This window comes from Choristoneura fumiferana, chromosome 2, assembly GCF_025370935.1.
Source record: "Choristoneura fumiferana chromosome 2, NRCan_CFum_1, whole genome shotgun sequence".
Classification (NCBI taxonomy): Eukaryota; Metazoa; Arthropoda; class Insecta; order Lepidoptera; family Tortricidae; genus Choristoneura; species Choristoneura fumiferana.
The window spans coordinates 1,597,651-1,617,770 of record NC_133473.1 but is presented as its reverse complement, the minus strand read 5'-3'; the positions used below and the strand labels follow the sequence as shown (position 1 = coordinate 1,617,770).

The 20,120-nt window shown below is 38.8% G+C and overlaps 2 protein-coding genes across 2 annotated transcripts in view; one reads left to right on the top strand and one right to left on the bottom strand.

Moving 5' to 3' along the window:
• The window catches only part of betaCOP (coatomer subunit beta), a 53,721-nt gene that overhangs the window by 1,963 nt on the left and 31,638 nt on the right, over nt 1-20,120 (top strand). The gene's annotated exons all lie outside the window — the stretch shown is intronic.
• Nucleotides 6,130-12,523, bottom strand: LOC141445629 (E3 ubiquitin-protein ligase TM129-like). Its single transcript, XM_074111482.1, is given in 7 exon segments — nt 6,130-6,645; nt 7,392-7,492; nt 7,495-7,543; nt 8,351-8,472; nt 9,592-9,846; nt 11,136-11,265; nt 11,995-12,523. Coding segments are annotated over 7 exon segments (1,086 nt in total). The 5' UTR covers nt 12,408-12,523; the 3' UTR covers nt 6,130-6,629.

Genomic DNA, 20,120 nt, shown 5'->3' with positions numbered 1-20,120 from the left:
AAAAAGTAAAAAATAATTATGCGCTACCTAGCTATTGCCCGCGACTTCATCTGCGAGAGAATTCGTTATCTCTATCCCCGCGGGACTATACTGATTGCCCGCAAAATTAGCCTAGTTAATTTAGTATAAAGTATCTAGTAATATTTTTTTATCTAAGCGTTGTCGGTGTCGGGGACCGCAAGTTAACATGAAACTAAATATGTGTTTTTTTAAAGTATTAAGCGGTCCCCGACACCGACAACGCTTAGATTAAAAAAATATTACTAGATACTTTAAACTAAATTAACTTAGGCTAATTTTGCGGGCAATCAGTATAGTCCCCGCGGGATAGAGATAAACGAATTCTTCGCAGATGAAGTCGCGGGCAATAGCTAGTAGCGCATAATTATTTTTTTACTTTTTAATTGTCTTTTCAAGCAGCGTTTTTTTCGGGCGTTTTTATTTTATTTTTGCTGGCGTTTTTTAAGTCGGGGTTTTTAAATTTTAAGTTTAAGTTTTTATTTCATGTTTTTTAAACTTTGATATAATATATCTTTTTAAACTGTACTAGTGTGTTGATTATCCTGGCTGCAGCATCAGCTCATCTTGTTGCCACCATTGCATTGTACGTAGAATCAAATACTGATCAAAAGGAATCAAACACGACATATCTGCTATTATTTTTTCAAGAGTATACTGTTGCTGGATATCCTGGCTTAACATCAGCTCGTCGTTGTTGCCACCACTGCATTGTATGTAGAATCAATACTGATCAAAACGATTCCAAACACGACATATGTGCTATTATTTTTATAGAGTGTACTAGTGGTGCTGGATATCCTGGCTGCAGCATCAGCTCGTCATGTCACCACCACTGCATTGTATGTTAGAATCAAATTACTGATCAAAACGATTCCAAACACGAATATGTGCTATTATTTTTTATAGAGTGTACTAGTGTGCTGGATATCCTGGCTGAGCATCAGCTCATCGTGTTGCCACCATTGCATTGTATGTAGAATCAAATACTGATCAAAAGGAATTAAACACGAAATATCTGCTTTTTTTTTTTTTTAAGAGTATGGTGGTGTGCTGAATATCCTGGCTGCAGCATCAGCTCGTCGTGTTACCACCACCACTGCATTGTATGTAGAATCAATTACTGATCAAAACGAATCCAAACACGACATATCTGCTATTATTTTTTCAAGAGTATACTGGTGTGCTGAATATCCTGGCTGCAGCATCAGCTCGTCGTGTTGCCACCACTACTTTGTATGTAGAATCAATTACTGATCAAAACGAATCCAAGCACGACATATCTGCTATTATTTTTTCAAGAGTATACTGGTGTGCTGGATATCCTGGCTGTAGCATCAGCTCGTCGTGTTGCCACCACTGTATTGATATGTAGAATCAATTACTGATCAAAACGAATCCAAACACGACATATCTGCTATATTTTTTCAAGAGTATACTGTGTGTGCTGGATATCCTGGCTGTAGCATCGCTCGTCGTGTTGCCACCACTGAATTGTATGTAGAATCAATTACTGATCAAAACGATTCAAACACGACATATGTGCTATTCTTTTTTATAGAGGTATAGTGTGCTGGATATCCTGGCTGCAGCATCAGCTCATCGTGTTGCCACCATTGCATTGTATGTAGAATCAAATACTGATCAAAAGGAATTAAACACGACATATCTGCTATTATTTTTTCAGAATATACTGGTGTGCTGAATATCCTGGCTGCAGCATCAGCTCGTCGTGTTTGCCACCACTGCATTTGTATGTAGAATCAATTACTGATCAAAAACGAATCCAAACACGACATATGTGCTATTATTTTTTATAGAGTGTAACTATGTGCTGGATATCCTGGCTGTAGCATCAGCTCATCCTGTTGCCACCACTGCATTGTTTGTAGAATCAAATACTGATCAAAACGACCCAAAACACGATATATCTGCTATAGTTTTATTAAGAGTGTACCTACTAGTGTTCTGGATATCCTGGCTGCAGCATCAGGCCGAGTTCCATAATCTTGCGTAGCTATAGCATACATGGGTGTTTCAAATTTTAGGTCCCAAATATGTTTGAAAGTAAAGTAATATCCATTATGCGTCTAAGATTCCTACCGCAGCGAACAAAAGATCTGATGATCTTGAAAACGGCTGAACCGATTTTGATAAAATCATGTTTAAGATCCATCGCTAGAAACCAGCTTTCAAATAAAAAAACCGCATTCAAATCGGTCCACCCGTTTAAGAGCTACGGTGCCACAGACAGACACACAGACACACAGACATACAGACACACAGACACACAACACACAGACACACATAGCGGTCAAACTTATAACACCCTCTTTTTCGTCGGGGGTTAAAAACTTATAACACCCTCTTTTCGCCGGGGTTAAAAAGCGTTTCTATTGGCACAAATCGTCACTACTTTGAAAAAAATCTCAAATCAATACGTCAACAAAATTGAACCTTGACCCAATGGTCATAAAGTGCACTCAGAAAAGTTATCCATTTGAGATACGACTTTTTTTAAAGTAGTGACGAAATACATTCTTAGCAACGCATCCGCGCACATCTGGAGACGCAGCCTTAGATTTGTCTGTACAGGATTCGTAAATAAAAGATGTAATACTATATACAAAATTACAGATCACATTTATTTACAATTCTAACCATTCGATTCGATATTATAAAACTAATTACCTACATTCTTATATACATTTACAATTCATAATGTCATTTCATAGTCAAAGAAACAGTCACTTGGGGTGGCATTGTTGACTTTTCATACATCTGCCAAAGAAATCATAGAATAGGACCAGCGAGCTAGCAATAGCTATCTAAAGTAAATTTGATTCTGACAAATGTAAAGCTAGGTCATTCACATTCACAGGAATACCTGATCAATAGGTGAAGCTGGTGGGTAGTGGTTTGCCGGCTCGCACCTCTGAGTTTTTGAAATCATGTGCGGAATTACATTTGAAATTTACCACGAGCTTTGCGGTGAAGGAAAACATCGTGAGGAAACCTGCACACACCTGCGAAGCGATTCAATGGTGCGTGCGAAGTTCCCAATCCGCACTGGGCCCGTGTGGAACTATGCCCAAGCCTCTTGTTCTGAGAGGAGGCCTGTGCCCAGCAGTGGGACGTATATAGGCTGGGATGAGGTAGGTACCTATTGAAAACCATTCCACGTCAATGTCCGTGATTTTATTTATTATTTATATGTGATGGTAAGCTTTGAATTTGAACTTCGTGAATCGGATATGGATACCGTTCTGACCGAATTAGAATCATTTTTTTATGGATAAAATCCATGCCGTCTCTTTTCATTCCATATAATATCATTTTGTAGAATGTAAGAACGCTTGCACGCATGTGTGTGACCCCTGTTACGTAGGTATTTGTTTATTGATAAAGTGTTGCCAATTTTTTATATTTGCTGTCATGCTGCTGCTATTCGCTGGTCCTATTCTAGTGAAATTGACTGTTAAAAGGTTCCACCTTGGTACGCGATTGTTTCCTCGATTGTACAAAGGTTTTGAAAAACAACAGGTAAAACCATAAGATTTTAATTGAGTAAGTACAGCATTTAAAGAAATTTTAAAAGTTCATTTTTTATTTATTACCTATTCTAGCACTATTACTCGGTTCGGAAGCACGGGGAATCCCTCGATATTGGCAAAAGATTTGTAAAAATAAGGAATTTCAGGTTATTTACGTGATTTTTTAAAAATAACCGTTAAATATTCTTTTACATTTGATTACCTATGCTTTGGATTTTGATAGACTTTATGAAAAATCAATAAAACAGTCCACAATTTACATTTATACTTGATAAACGATATTGAAATATCGACCAATATGACAAACTCAGGAGTTGTAAAGTACCATATTGCTACAGACAACTGAACTACCTACATCAACATCATGTAGATACACCAAATTACAAAGGAAAGGCCTGAAAATCAAATAAGTTGACCTTCCTTGTCATAAATTGAATAATTACAATACAAATTTATTCACTTTATTTTACAATTAATATGAGTATAGCACCACGCCCAAAATATATATGTTTAAAATGTTTATGTTCACAGCACAAGTTTGCAATTATAAAAATTAGAAAATATTGCACAGTCATCAACGTAATAACAAATTACTGGCCGTTAAAATTTTCACTAAATTCTCTTTGATCACTCCTATAATGTAAAATTTGTTATAATTTGATACAGTAGATACTTTTATATTCTTTAGACAGATTTCAAATGGTATCTGCATGCAAATGTACGGTCACTAATTTAACACGATATTGCATAGTCATAGTAAATTTCCTCTAACATCAAACATTCAGTTTTTTTTTTCGGCTAAAGCCCGTAGCCTAAGAGTGTGCTTCTAGTGAAGACATGTAGAATCGACCAATCGCATTAAAAACTAGGTATTTTCCAAGAAATCGTAGTTTTGTAATAAATGTACTTATTCTCTTATCAGAATAAACAGGCACTTTTCTATTTTCATTTCTCATTTTAACGAGTTGACTTTTTTATCTGTACCACCGTCCCCTTTTTTTTCGCCTTTTCCTCGAGTATTTTCACACCTCTGTTTTACAGCACTAGGATATACTGAGCGTAACAAAACTAACTCATAAAATTACTTATGTATGTGAATGGGAACTTTTTTTTTAAACTACCGATTGTGCTCTTGATTCTGAATAGGAAAAACCATATTGTTTCAAAATTGAAAAAAAAGTAAGTGCAGTACACCCTGCCCTTTACACAAAAACGCCCGATTACGATTCTGATGCTGAGCGCGAGACAATGTGGCATGTGGTTAAATAACTTGAAAAGTACAGTCGAATTTGGTAGTTTCCTGAGTAAAAAAATATTATATTTAGGGGCTGTTTGACCATTCATTGATTAGTGTTAACTGGCGGTTAGGTGTGATGCCGTCTCTATTTGTTTTGTTCGAATAGACGGGGACAGGATGGTGAAACAGCCCCTTAGCCCGTTAGTTAGATTAGCAGAAAATATTGTACACTTATTGTTGGTGTGGAGGGCATGCGATAAAAACGGTGCGCATACGAAGCGTCACTGCGATTCCGTGCCGTCACCGCTTTTTAAGCAGCGGTGTGGCCGCCCCTTAAATTAAAAAAAAAGGACAAAGATGAAGCGCGTCTATGGTCGGGAGTAGGGTCTCACCACAGATATAGATTACACTAGATAACGCAAACACCTCAATCTGTATGAAAACCAACCGTGCCACTTTTTTATATCTACTGTGACGTCTCAAGAGCGAATTAGCGATGTGAGTTCCCCGATGTCCGCGCAAAATCGATTCAAATGCGCCGCCCGCCCGCGCCGTGGGGCTCGAGTCAGTCACTAGTCATGATTAGTCAGTTAGCGGTCAGTCTTTGTATGGGGCCAACCTCGACGTTTGGTCGGGTTTCAGACACGCGAAGTAGATGCATTTGAGTAATCTAGTGTAATCTATATGTGTGGGTCTCACTTTTTAGCCCGGCGTAACGGCACGGCGTGACGTCACTCGAAATTTAGGCTCCGGTTTTTCATTGAACCAATAGGAACGGTTCATTTACCTCGCCTCGATCTTTCCACCAGAAAGCCTGTCCTTTCCGCTCAGCTGTTTCCACCAGAGATGTGCTGTGCGAGTATAGGTAAATGAAGCGTTTCTATTGGTTCATGAAAAACACAATCCTCACAACGCGCACATCTTTGGTAAACGCAGCCTTAACTGGCTATAACATCATCATTTTTTGTTTTTTGAAAAAAAAAAAGTATTCAATACTTTCTGATGATTTCAATATTTTTATAGACGGACTACTTAAAAATTATACGACACTATAGCGTATAGCATATTGTGTTACATACACGACAATATTACAGATAAACTCTGGCCAGCCAAAGCTGCCCACGCATTTTTTACGAAACTTTAATCTGGTATCATTTTCATTTTTGAGACTGTCAAAATTTATATATGTATTATCGTTCTAGCCCGCTTTGATAATTTTGATACTTCTGCTATAAGAAATCATAATTTTTTTAACCCGTCGCGCGACCTACGACTTTTTTGGGTAATTTTGGACTAGTACCCTATGTTAAAGGGTGATCGAAACTAGTAACAAAAATTGACTAATCACAAGTACTTAGATACGCGCCACTGTGGCGGGCAGGGCGTTCAACGGGTTAACTCAACCTCCTACCGTCCTCAAAATGCAAAATGTTATAAGATTATGTTAGAATTAAAATGTTAGAAGATACATTTTATACCAATCTGGTGAAAATGGTCCAAAAAATAATGCATCTGGACTGTACGTAAATAGGCACTGACAAAGGTCATAAAATCTACCAAGGGACTCCTAAAGTGCATCATCAACTTTCACACATTATTACATGAATTTTGATGTAGCTTGAAGAGACTCGAGTATAATTTGGTATCTGGAAAATTTAAATAATATCTAAGTATCAACATCGTTTAATCAGTGTACAGAAGCCTCATTTTTTTTTAAATTTGCCGCGGTTTCTCGTTGACAGCTTTCGCTGGCCAGAGTTTATTAATTATTAAATTAATTCATACAGGCCCGCTACTGCAACTACACTTCTATGCGCGGCTTAACTGGACTGGGTTCTGTAAGGATAATAAAATAAATAGTGTAGATAATGGCAGGTTTTCGATGTCCCAAAATATTGGGAGTAATTGAATTTATGCTTTGTTTTAGTTTACTCCTTAATAATCGATTTTCTTAACTGCCCGCCTGTGCGTTACATTGATTGGTGTTTATTATTTGTTATATCATGTTCTTATTTGACATTAACTGTGGTATTTTCTTATTCTGGAAAATTATTTCATGAATTATTATTAATTTAATAATTTATGAAATAGACTATTGCACGTCTCTCAGAGGCAGGACATGATGTACTTTTAACTAAATATATACCTAACTAGCTTTTGCCCGCGGCTTCGCCCGCGTGGAATTCGGTTATCGCGCGCTGTTCCTCCGGCAACTGCATTTTTCCGGGACAAAAAGTAGCTTATGTCAGTCTTTGGCCCATAAACTATCCCTATGCCCAAAATCACGTTGAAACGAACGACGGACAAACACACAAACATTCGCATTTATTATATTAGTATGGATATGGATTAACGCATTCACTGCCACCGACGCACATATGCGTTTTCGGAACTTCGTCCAGTGCCGCTGTCATAATCATACATTTTGAACGCACATGTGCGTCGGTGGCACCTGTGGAAGCCAGGTGGCAGTGAATGCGTTTACAATTTAACATCTATGTAAAGACAAGACTCATGACCATGCAATAAATATTTTGAATTTGGGTCAGCAGTTCAGTAAACGGCAGACAGTAGACACTGACCTCGTGAGGGCGGGGCACACGTCGAGCAGACAGCAGTTGGCGCGGCAGACGGGGCAGCTGCAGCGCGCCGCCAGCCACTCCGCGGGGGCCCCCCCGCCGCGCCCGCGCGCGCCGCCCACCATCGCGCCATGCACGAACAGCACCACAGCACCCTGACATTATACACACCATGTCGTCATAGCCTAGCATAGAGAGGACTTAAACTTAGCCCCAGAGACTTACAGGCGCGAAAATAAGCTGTCATTTTTCATGGACCCAAGCCGTCTTCTCGACCGTTACTCTTTGAAGCGGACATCGTCATTGATCGGAAAAGATTCCACTACAAAAAGTGATAATAATCATAATTATCGTTTTTAGGAAATGACGATTTTGGGGAAATGATTTTCCAACCCTTTGCCGTGGGTCTATAAGTGCAATCACCATATATTATTTATCTCGCATCGCAAGTTGCAGCGACATCAATCATAAAGCGCATCAGTGTTTGTGAACTCTGCAAAGGCCTTTGATACAGTTTATTTATAGTTTTTTTTTTAAATGGACGTGACCGCTATACGGGGAGCTCCATTGACATGGTAACGAAGCTATTAGATATAGATATTACTGGGTGTTAAATAATTAAGTATTCATAAAAGCGACACAAATGACAACACGTTTGGGATTCCCCAAGGCACTGTATTGGATCCCAAGTTGTTTCTAATATATGGGTAATGGAAACGATGTTTCCTAGACCTAACTTATATTAGCATTCTGTGCTACGCTGATAATAAAGCAGTCATATCATCGACATGACACATCTTCGATACTATCTCCGTTTTATCGACTAACCGTAAAATGATCGTTTGTAAATTTTTTTACAATTTAAGTACATGTCTTTTTGTAACCCGTGGCAAGCAGCGCAGACGAATGCAGGTAGAGTAGAGGCTGGAAAAGAGTGGTATAATATCGTGGGTGGTACTGACCTGCAGTGGCACTGCTGGCACTCGGGCGGGCCGCCCTGCAGGCCGGGCGGCGGCGGGAGGCAGCGCCGCGATAGTTTGACGTCGGCGGGCGCCTGCATGCACCCGATGCACACCTCCGGCTCCTGAAGGAACCGCCATGTTCAACATCACTATTAGCAAGAATCACTAAACGATGGGAGACTATATCTGGCTTATCCATTCAAGACTTTCTACCACTCTTTTTGTATTAATGCCGTCAATCGGACATGTGGTTCATCACGCCGCCCACAGACGCTTGTAGCAATATTAGGACTGATTTGCGGCCTTGAAAGAAGCGGTACACTCGCGTTTTAGTACCCATGTTGCAGCAAGGCCAAAACTTTCGTCAGTTTAAATATTATCGCAAGTATCTTTGGAGGAATCTAAAATAGTGAATAATGTCAGAAGCTTTTAGCAAGATCTAAAACAGTATTTACTTGGATAGCAAGGCCACTCTCCAATTTGACTCCCTGGAAAGAAGAGTGAGACAGGAAGATGCGTAGACTAGAGAATCTGTTTCAAAATCTGTACTGGTAAAATTTTCAAGAAGGCCCAAAATGAACCATCTAAGATTCGCTGACGATTTAGTCAAAAGCCTAAAAAAAGGGTGTGTAATGATCGGTATAACAACATTTGATATAATTTCAAAGAATAGGAGCTTCACAGAACTTTTTATAAAATAAACCAAACTTAACCTAACCCAAAGTATGTACATCAGCCAAATTTTTAACTACACCTAAAGTTTAATTTTGCATGTCACAAAAAAATAATCAATATGTGTCTGTCAACAGAAAAATAAGTTCGCACTTTATCGAACATATTCATTTGATAGGAACTTGTTTAAAAATTGATAGACCACTTATTGGTGAATGGTACATCAAATCGATTAATAACAATAGAAATAATTTTGGTTTTTAAGATAAATTACATTATATCAAATGAAAATTATATCAATTGTTGTTATATCCTTCGTTACGCACCAGCCTAAAAACCTAAAAGTTATACTATATAACTCAAGGCCTAAACAGTTTCTAACAACTTATAGCTGAATTGAAAATACAAACGGAAATATAGATGCACAGAAAAAAACAGAAAAATAAGACCAGCACTGGGAATCGAATCCAGGTCCTCGGCATTCCGTGCGTGGAGTAGCGGTATAGCACAAAAAAAATACAAAAAGATTCCAAAAAACCGATCTTAACTTATAGCTGTTAAATATTTACCTCATCGACATAATACACAGGGTTCTGTTCCACATGCTGCTTAAACACAGTCACGAAACGCTCAATCATTGTTGGCATCAGCGATATGTGTGCCGGAACTCTCACGGGCTGAGCCAGCCGGGGCTGGAGATCCCTTAGGGCTGCCGTAGTCACTCGGAACATGAATGGTGAGATGTCATCACGGGATGGGATTACTTGGATGTTCACAAATTGGGTCTCTTCTTCCCCGGAGGCTGTCAGGTCTGGGATGTCAGTCTGTAAATACAATTATTGCTAGTTTGCGGCAGATCATAATAATATTGTAAGTTTAAAAGTTTGTGAATATATGTCTGGTTGTTACTCTTTGGATAAAATTTGGTATGCAGATTGCGGGTTTTTTGTAAATTGCACTCTTCTATATTATATACCAGTACTAATGCATTGTACCCAAGTACATGGTACATCCCAGAATCAAAGTCAAAGACAAACTCAAAATATCTTTATTCAATTTAGGCTATAACAAAAAGCACTTATGAATGTCAAAAAAATCTACGACTGGTTTGGAAAAACCTCTGTTGAGAAGAATCCGGCTAGAAACTCAACGAGGTTCGCTATTTGAAGGGATTGCTAATGTGGATCAGAATTATTTCCAATTATCCGTGTCCATGATATAATCATTAACATAATAATACACCTTAGATATTAATGTCTTTTTGACAATAGATCTGAATAATACACATTCAGAATAAAAAATAAAAAAGTATATAGTTGTACACCATACTAGCACACCTCAAACTAGTGCACTGTGCAGTTGTGCACCTACACTTTATACCTTAACTTTACACTTTAAACTAATCAATGTTACCAACTTAGCAACTTAAGCTACGGTCAGCAAATTATTTCAGACATTTCATTTTTTTTTTCTCTCCATACATTTCTACTTGGTTTTGATAGGTATTTAACTAAATCCCCCCATTAAACTATCTAAACATTTACATTTCTGAATTGAAATAAACAAGTCTAGTTTGTGTTACAATGATAGATAAGTAAAATGTTTTAAAATCTTTGAATGTGCCAAATCTGGCAGCTGAAGTTTGTTTACATTTAGTTAGCCCTAAACTTGGCAAGGTGAGACAAGTGTACTCAATTCAAGCGTCGTTGGATTCTTGTAGAACTAACAAAAATAACTTTAAAAAATACAAAAAGATATTAAATGTTATTATAACGGATAACTCACGTCTTAAACCGAGTTTAGCTCGACATGTGTGCGTGTTGCGGCAGCCGCCGGTTCGCGTGCTCCTGAGAGGAAGGGCTACGAAATAGCCCGAAACATGTCGAGCTAAACTCGGTTTAAGACGTGAGTTATTCGTTATAATAACATTTAATATGAGTGAGTCTCACAGTAGTTTCATGTTCAAAAATACAAAAAGATGATCTTAAATTATGTACCTTATTAGATACACTGCCAAATTTAAGGTTAAATACCTATCCAAACCAAGTATAGCAACATTTTCAGCCAAACTGGCAACTTATGTATAGAACATAATAGCACCACTGACACTCACATTAGTGGCGACAAGGGCGCAGTCACTCTGCTTGACAATATTGAGGCTGTATGAAGACACCTTGATCAGCCACGTCTCGGTCGCTATCAGCTTGCTTGTAGCTGTCAGGGGGACCGATACCTTGTCCACACTAAAAAAATACCAACATAACAAACACAAGCCTATTATATAGGCTATGGATATTAATTGCACATCAAATAAATAGTTGCAATGCAATAATAAAAATGCTTTACTTTAAGATAAATAGCGGTACACCACAAATATAATTTGCAGTTTATTACGTAATATTTTGAGTGGAGTATTTTGTTGTGCAATCAGTAATTTTGATGTGAATTTGGTTTTTTTTTGGATAAAAAAAGGACTTTTATTTGATGTGCGATTAAATACTACTCGAATTTAAATTTCAGTTACACAATTGAATTTACAAAATTTAAATCATGGTCTTTGTTTACTTTATAATATGAACAGCCATGCAAAATTCCATGTTTCAAGACTTATCTATTGAGATTTCATGATTTTATATGCATATATAAAGATCCCAAAAGAATAACCTGTTGCATTTTCGAGACCCAGCTATGTACATACTAAATCCATTTAAGTGTTAAAGCATGAAAGAGTGACAAATAAACACACCCATTAACTTAAAGATTTTGAAATATTAGTTATAGACTTTATTACAATGTAAGGTGTATCAGTGGTCCACTAATTCGTAATAGATTATAACAGATTCATGAAATAGTTTAGTATAAAAGAAGGTAAGAGTGAAGAACAAGTTCTTCATTGTTTTTTTTTAACTCATAGGAAGATGTAATATTTATTGTCAATTAGTAGGACTTTAATTGTTTTAAATTTGCATTACCCTCTGAATTCCGTATTAAGTTGTGCAGCAACCACCCTCCAGTCACTACCCTCACTCTCATAGGGCACTAGGGCCCTCACAGCCGGGTGCTTTGTCTTCTTTTCCCACCAGCACACTATCTTATACACCATTAGTAGCGGTATTATAGAAGTCGCAGCAAAAGCCGCTAGCATCCACGACCCGCCTTCACCGCCAAAATATAAGCATGTAATGTAACCTAGAGGCAGCGCTGAGTGAACTAGCGCAGTTATTGTTATCTTCTTCATGTGGTAACCCATGAAATTTACGTTCTCAGACCCCAAGTAGCTATCAAATAGCTGCGCTATTGTAAAACCAGCAGACACGAATTCTGTGGGTGGGTATATGACGCATATTGTGAAGAGCAGGTAGGCTAGTGTTATTAGGATATCCATTGGCACAATTTTTATTTGTTGGTGTGTTTACGGATAAACCATTGGTTTGGTTTACGATTTATTTGGTACTAATTAGAATTAGAGCATTGCGTTTTTTTTAGCAAAACAGCGATTAAAACTGTCAAAATGTTGACGTTTGATTGACAATTGACAGCCGACCTCAATTTATTTTGGGTCCAAATTGCACAAATTCAACGTTTTAACAAGTTGCTTGAACAGTTTAAAGAGATAATGTTGCCATGTAACTTTTTCCCCCGTTTTAGTGGTAAATATATGTTCAAAACGAGGTGTCAAACTACAAACCAGTTTTGCACAAAAGTCGGACAAAAAACTATAACTAACTTTCTTATAGCAGAAGTATTAAAATTATCAAAACCGGGCAATAGCGACAGTTTCGACAGTTTCAAAAATGATACCAGATTAAAGTTTTGTAAAAAATGCGTGGACAGCTTTCGCTGGCCAGTCTAATAAATAACATAAAATTATTTATTAATGTTATTGATGTGGTAAAGAGTTTGTGGGGAGAGGCTGCAATAGAGAAATCTCTCCACAGGCGGATTTTATCCCCAGAGAACCTAAAATCGAAGAAATTTTTTGCTCACTATAGATAGCACTAGTGGCTATAAGTTTATTTAGTAATGAATAATTCATTTTAATATAAAACCTAAAATGTTTAAATTATCTGCTAACATTTACGGCTGGCGCCACAGAATAGATAATAATACAAATACTGGCGCATCTTTAAGAACTGAGGCCGTAATTGTCTAGCGTAATGACGTTTGCGATCGCATTGAACATTTCTTTCTACCCTCATCTTGTTACGTGTGACAGAAAAAGTGGTGAAATGAAAACGATTTTGATTCCAAGAGTGTTAAAAGGACTCTCATATAAAGGCACTTGTTTACCTGATATGATAACTATTTTTGTCTATAAAAGACTGTCATTAAATTTGTAAAATGGATAGGTAATAAAATTGTAGATGAGGTATACAAAAAATTATACTAATATTAGCTTTTTCCCGCGGCTTTACCCGCGTGGAATTCGATTATCGCGCGCTGTGCCTACCCTCGGGAACTGCAGGGCTACTACAAAACTCGAAACTCGAAGTTCGTATCGTATCGTCCGTCTCGCTCTCGTATTAAATAGTATAAGTGTCAGAGGGACCGCATGACACGAACTTCGAGTTTCGAGTTTCGTAGTAGGCCTGCTGTGCATTTTTCCGCGATAAAAAGTAACCTATGTGCTCTGGCCCATAAACTATCTCTATGCCAAAAAAAGCCAAAAATCACGTCAATCCGTCACTCCGTTTCGACGTGAAAGACAAACATACACACATACACACACATTCGCATTTATAATAATAGTTTGGATTACTTATTAGTAGGTATATTTCAGTGGACTGCAGCCGGGTATTTACCAATAATTTGAATGGCAATTCGTTGCTTGGCTTGGCTAGTCAAAAAAAAAAACAAGCTGTCAAAAACTCATTGACGGTAGAGTGGGTAAATCCGGATCTGAAGATTCAAAAGAGTCAGATCCTCAAGCGGATCCGAATCCCTTAATGACTCCTTTCAAATCTTATTGACTCCGGAGTTACTAACTCCGACTGATCGAGCGGCTCGCCTCGCTCGTGATAGCCGTCACGCTCACTCACACTGACTCGCTCCGTCCGCCTGCTTTCGCTCTCGCTCGGCTCGGATCGGATCGGCAGGGCTACTACGAAACTCGAAGTTCGTATCGTACCGTCCCTCTCGCTCTCGTATTAAATAGTATAAGTGTCAGAGGGACCGCACGACACGAACTTCGATTTTGGAGTTTCGTAGTAGCCCTGCGGATCGGATCTTGGACTTGGATCTTATTATCTATGTTTGGTTGGTCGATTCGGTTCGGTTCGGTTCGTAGTAGCCCTGCGGATCGGATCTTTGACTTGGATCTTATTATCTAGTTTGGTTGTCGGTTCGGCTCGGTACTCGGACTTGGACTAACGAACAAATCTTTCTCTCTCTCACGAATCTGTACTTCAGTTCAGTCAGCGGGTGGGGCACCGCAGTACCGTACCGACACCGACCGACCGAACCGAGCCGGAGCGGATCGGCCATAGATAAATTAATAATCGCTCGAAAGAACCGGAGTCAATAAAGGAGTCGGATTCAATAAGCGGATTCGGTACCGACACCGGAGCTGGATCTAGTGAGTCAGATCACTTCGCGGAGTTGAGATTACCCATGTCTAATTGACGGACACGTATTGGATCCATGTCACCAAAAAAATTTCAATTTTCTACTGTATTTCCTCCCATATCCTGTGTTAAAAACTTCAACATACAGTCCTAGTGGTGTGAGTGCTACTGTATAGCACTGGATAAGCATATAACCCAGTATATTAGGACATAAAACAGGTAAATGTCATACATGTTTTGCATAAAAAATATTGTATGTTTCGTCATTTTATTGTAATTTTAGCGTAAATACTCATATTGAGTTCCCTATAAATTGGAATCTGCAGTCTGAACTTCGTTCCACGCGAAATTATTTTGAATTACAACCTTTAAATTGATAAGCAAACATTGGTGTATACCGGACGGTAATGATAATTACTTCATAAATCTTTCGTACCCTGAAGTTCGCTCAAGTCTGCTGACATTACTATGAAAAAAGGAAAATCATTTATTAATTAGATAAATATTTATACACCTGCATTTGCGGGTAAGACATAGCAACCAAAATTTAAAAATACCACCGTCCACTATTGTACCGACCTATGTTCTAGCAAATAAAGTTACTGATTACTGATATTTTCACCCGACTGCGAAGAAGGAGGGTTATGTGTTTGACCCGTATGTATGTATGCCCATATTCATATGGCCTCTCGTAACTTCTCAATGGATGAAACGATTTTGATAAATGATATGTCATTGGATTTTTATTGATGACGCGAGTGACACTGGGTACTTGAAATTCTTGAAACATCATAATAGTGGATTTTTGGCGCCAAATTGTAGGTTTTCAAAAAAAATCATTCCTATCAAGTGAAAGCGAAGCCCATTCTAAATATACATAGGTTATGATTGTTTTAAGCTACCATTTTCTTGGGAATATCTAAAAATTTAATTAAAATAAAAACATTAAATTTAAAAAATCTAAAATCCGACTGCCTTAAAAAATACTAAAAAGAAGAAAACAAGTCTAGTGGTCCAGAACTCTGTTAAGTAGCTAACTAAAGTTCAACAGTCGGGACCCATTCAAATCATGACCAGCTCAAAAATTCTTAGTACTAATGGGTCCCGACTGTTGAACTTTTAGATAGCTACTTAACAGAGTTCTACCCACTAGACTTGTTTTATTCTTTTTAGTATTTTTTTAAGGCTCCTGCTGACTATGCTGTGGGCAAGCTACCAGCTGCCTACCCTGGAATTGACCCAATGCACCTGTCCCCACTGGTAGAAATAGCTAAAAAATATCCATATATATCTCTACTAATTATCCCCCCTGATAGGGATCTATTATTCCCTACTAGTGGGGCCAAGTGGATGTCTTATCTATCCCCTATTCCATCCTCCCCTGTTATATATAATATCTTTCTACTATCTGTTAGCATGGGCCAGCAGGAGTGGTCCCAGTAATTTAACTTACCTACATACCTAATAAAGTCGTGGTGGCCTAGTGGTTTGACCCATCGCCTCTCAAGCAGAGGGTTGTGGGTTCAAACCCCAGCTCGCACCTCTGAGTTTTTCGAAATTTATGTGCAGAGTTACATTTGAAATTTACCACAAGCTTTGCGGTGAAGGAAAACATTGTGAGGAAACCTGCACAAACCTGCGAAGCAATTCAATGGTGTGTGTGAGTTCCCAATCCGCACTGGCCCGCGTGGGAACTATGCCCAAGCCCTCTCATCTGAGGGGAGGCCTGTGCCCTGCAGTGGGACGTATATAGGCTGGGATGATGAAACATACCTAATACCCACTGTTGGTCAATAGCTGGGAGCACTAATCAAAATCACTTACAATATTTTAAAGAGTTTTTATATCATATCTAGACACTCAAGAAAAACACTTCATGGTTAGTACAGATAGGTGGAATTATTTTGTGTAACAGTGCCTACCAGTAGAGATAAAAGTAATAATCAGGGAGCGTAATTTTGGTGCCAATGACAGACATATGACATACATTGGGGTTTTCGGTGCGGGAATGTTTGACATTAGCCAAAGAGTAGGTATTGACATAAAAAACAGAATGCACTGTGGTAGGTTTCTGCCTATCAAATATTTAATTGAAAAAAAAAATACATGAAAACATAATATTTATATAAATGAATAAGATCAGTCATTAAGATATGAACCTATTCTTAAGTCTCTACTCGCGCCTATTACAATTACCGACATAGAAAGATCGTTTAGTTCGTTGAAGGCTTGGTAGTAAAGCTAAAGTACCCCCTAAATGAGTTAAGATAAAATTGTATTATAGTTTGTATACATTTTGCAGAGAGGTAGTTATTCATTAGGCATAATAAGATTTTTTTCAGACTAACCTCTCTGTTTATCTCTACTCGCTGAAATCATTCCCGCACCGAAAACCCCGATGTATGCATAAGACATCAAGCTAAATACAGTATTTTTATCCAGTCCTCTTTAGTTTACTGATATAATCAATTTCAGATAGAACGCAGTAAATTTTCATGGATGGTTTTGGGATTTGGAATTGCCACAAGTTTTAAGCAAAGAACTATTTTTAAAATCATTGCCATCAAAAAAAAAATAATTTACATCAAGAAAGGTTTTCATTTAAAACAATATTTTGCTCCATGTGCGGTTATGAGGATTATGACCAGTACAACGCCAAATGGTAACTGGCGGGAGATTCAAGACAAGAGTTATATTGCCCTGAGTGTACATGTGAAATTTATTTAAGTACTTAAATAAAAACATATATTTTTTGAACATGAAGCTACCGTGAGACTCACAACATGTCGAGCTAAACTCGATTTAAGACGTGAGTTATCCGGGTCATTATATTTCATATATTTTTTGTATCAATTACATTACCCAGTGAAATATTATATTCACATAGTATTTTAACTTCAACTTCAACTTCTTTGTTTTTGGCAACCGGTCGCTTTAGGTTAGCAACCACTACTGCCAATGACAACTGACAGCAGCACAAGTGTAAATCGTGTTTGACCAGTTTTTAGAAAACAGTTTCCAAACGTTGGTTGCCGTGAAGTGCTTGTTGCGTACCTAAAATAGACATACACAGACATTGAGACGATACAAAACATTAAGACGGTACAAACATTAAGACAATGCAAAAACATAAAGACAATACAGGTTAGATCCAAGGGAGAGACAAAAGCGGAAAAAAAAGCGTCTAAAGTTTAATTTTTCTTTTGTGATGTATTTAATCATTAAGGTCAGGATTTTTTTGTTAGAGGAGGCAAGGAGAAGAAGGGATTTGAGGTTTGTGGGTTTGGGGATACCGGGGGGGAGAATGTTATAAAGTGAGACCGATCTCATTGGACAGTTTAAAAATATGTGGTCTGCAGTACCCTCCTCCAAGCCGCATGAACAGAGGGGGGATTGGACAATCCCCCACCTGTACAGGCGAGAGGGAGTGCAGGTATGACCAATACGCAGTCTACAAATGACTGAGGTGGTCTGTTTGTTAGCATGCCGAAACCGAAAGAACCATGGCTTGGGGGATGCTGGGTTGAATGTCCCCGTAATGACGTCCCTTGACCAGAATGGAGCGCTCATACTGTCGGAGCCAGCTAGAGTCGAGGTCTGATTTGGCAGATGAGAGGAGGTCATAGAAATAGCAGTGAGGGTGATCCAAGCTGCCAGTCTCTATGGCCTCCTTAGCCAGGGCATCAGCAATTTCATTGCCCTGGATTCCGGAATGACCCGGGATCCAGGCCAAAGAGATCTCGAGATTACGGGTATGACATTCAAATAGGGTTTGCCTGATAAGTGAGACTAGAGGGTAACAAATTTTGGAAGAGAAAGGATTGGCTTTGATGGCTTGCAAGCCGCTAAGTGAGTCGGAAAAAATTATGGCTTTACTGATCTCGTGCGAATCAACATACCTAATGGCTTCTAAGATAGCAACCAGTTCTCCAGTGAAAACTGATGTGAGGGTGGGCATTTAAAGCTCAAGATAACGGAGTCCTTCGGAATCCAGACTGCCGAACCACTGCGCCGCAAACTATGAGTCTAGAGGAGTCCGTAAATAACAACGACCAGTCACGCCAGGAGTTGTTGATATTATGGAGGAAGGCATTGTTGCCCCAGGTTGGTTTTTTGCTATTCCGAAGTTGAGGATTATGTTGGTTTGAAAATTAAACTATCGTAACTATGACAAAAAAGGGGGAGTAGGGGGCATGTGAAGGTGGGGTCTGGGAGGTTAGTGAATTTACGGAAGCTGTTTATGAGGCAGGGGGGGGTTTTATTGAACCAAAATCCGCTGTCAGTAATTAAGTGTGAAAGTTCCTGGAGTTTTGGAAGGAGGGGGTGATCATTAAGGAGGGACAGTCTAAGAAAGAACCGATCAGCTAAATATTGACGTCGGAGGGAAAGGGGGGATCAGATGCTTCTACTTGGAGAGCGTTGGTCGGAGAAGATTTCATGGCGCCTAAAATAACCCTTAAGGCCTGGTATTGGATTTTATCCAGTTTACCGAGAGCCACTTTACTACAAGGTTCTAAAGTGAAAGAACCATAGTCAATGACGCTGCGAACTATGGCATTGTACAGCAGTTTTTGCGCATAGGGGTGGGCACCCCACCACACACCCGAAAGGCAACGTAAAATATTTATACTTGACTGGCACTTTAAAGCTACGTAATCAATATGTGAGGACATAGAAAGACGGGAGTCAAGGATAACGCCTAAAAATTTACTTGCTTTTCGACAGGTATCAGCTGGTTATTAAAAGCTACTTCTACAGGGGGAAAAGATCTTTTTCTGGTGAAGGGAACCACAGTACATTTAGATACTGAGAGGGAAAGACCATGAACAGCAAGCCATTCTCCCAGATAAAATAGGGCTTGGTTCAGGTTGGATGTGGCTATTTCGACGGAGTGGGAGGAGGAATACAGGGCAATGTCATCGGCATATTGTAAAATATTGCAAAACGGGGATACAGCCTCTTCTAAATCGTGAGTGTACAAGCTATAGAGTAAAGGGCTTAGTACGGATCCTTGAGGAAGGCCTTGCCAAATTAGTCTCGGAGCGGAATGGGAACCACCATGTCTCACTTCTATGGATCGTTCCATAAGGAAATTACATATAAAATGTGTTAATCTCTGCGGCAGACTCAGCTTAGATAATTTATCTCTGAGTAAGGAGAGAATAACATTATCATACGCAGATGTTATGTCCAGGAAACACCAATAAGGAACTCGTTCCTCGATAGGGTGATCCTGATGTCAGTGGTCAAAATAGAGAGACTGTCCATGGTGCCCATTCCCCTCCGAAAACAAATTGGCTTCTGGCCAGATTTTTTTTGGATTCAACGAACCACTCAAGCCGTTTCTTGATCATGTGTTCTAGTATTTTGAGTAGCAGGATGACAATGCAATGGGACGATGGGAAGAGGGTAGAAGGGGGTCTTTTTCCTGGCTAGCTAGGAATAACTACTTGCTTTTTCCAGGCTTCTGGAACAAAACCAAGATGAAAAAGAGTTTAAGTCTAAAAAATATCCTTTTCGTTATGTTCCCTGAC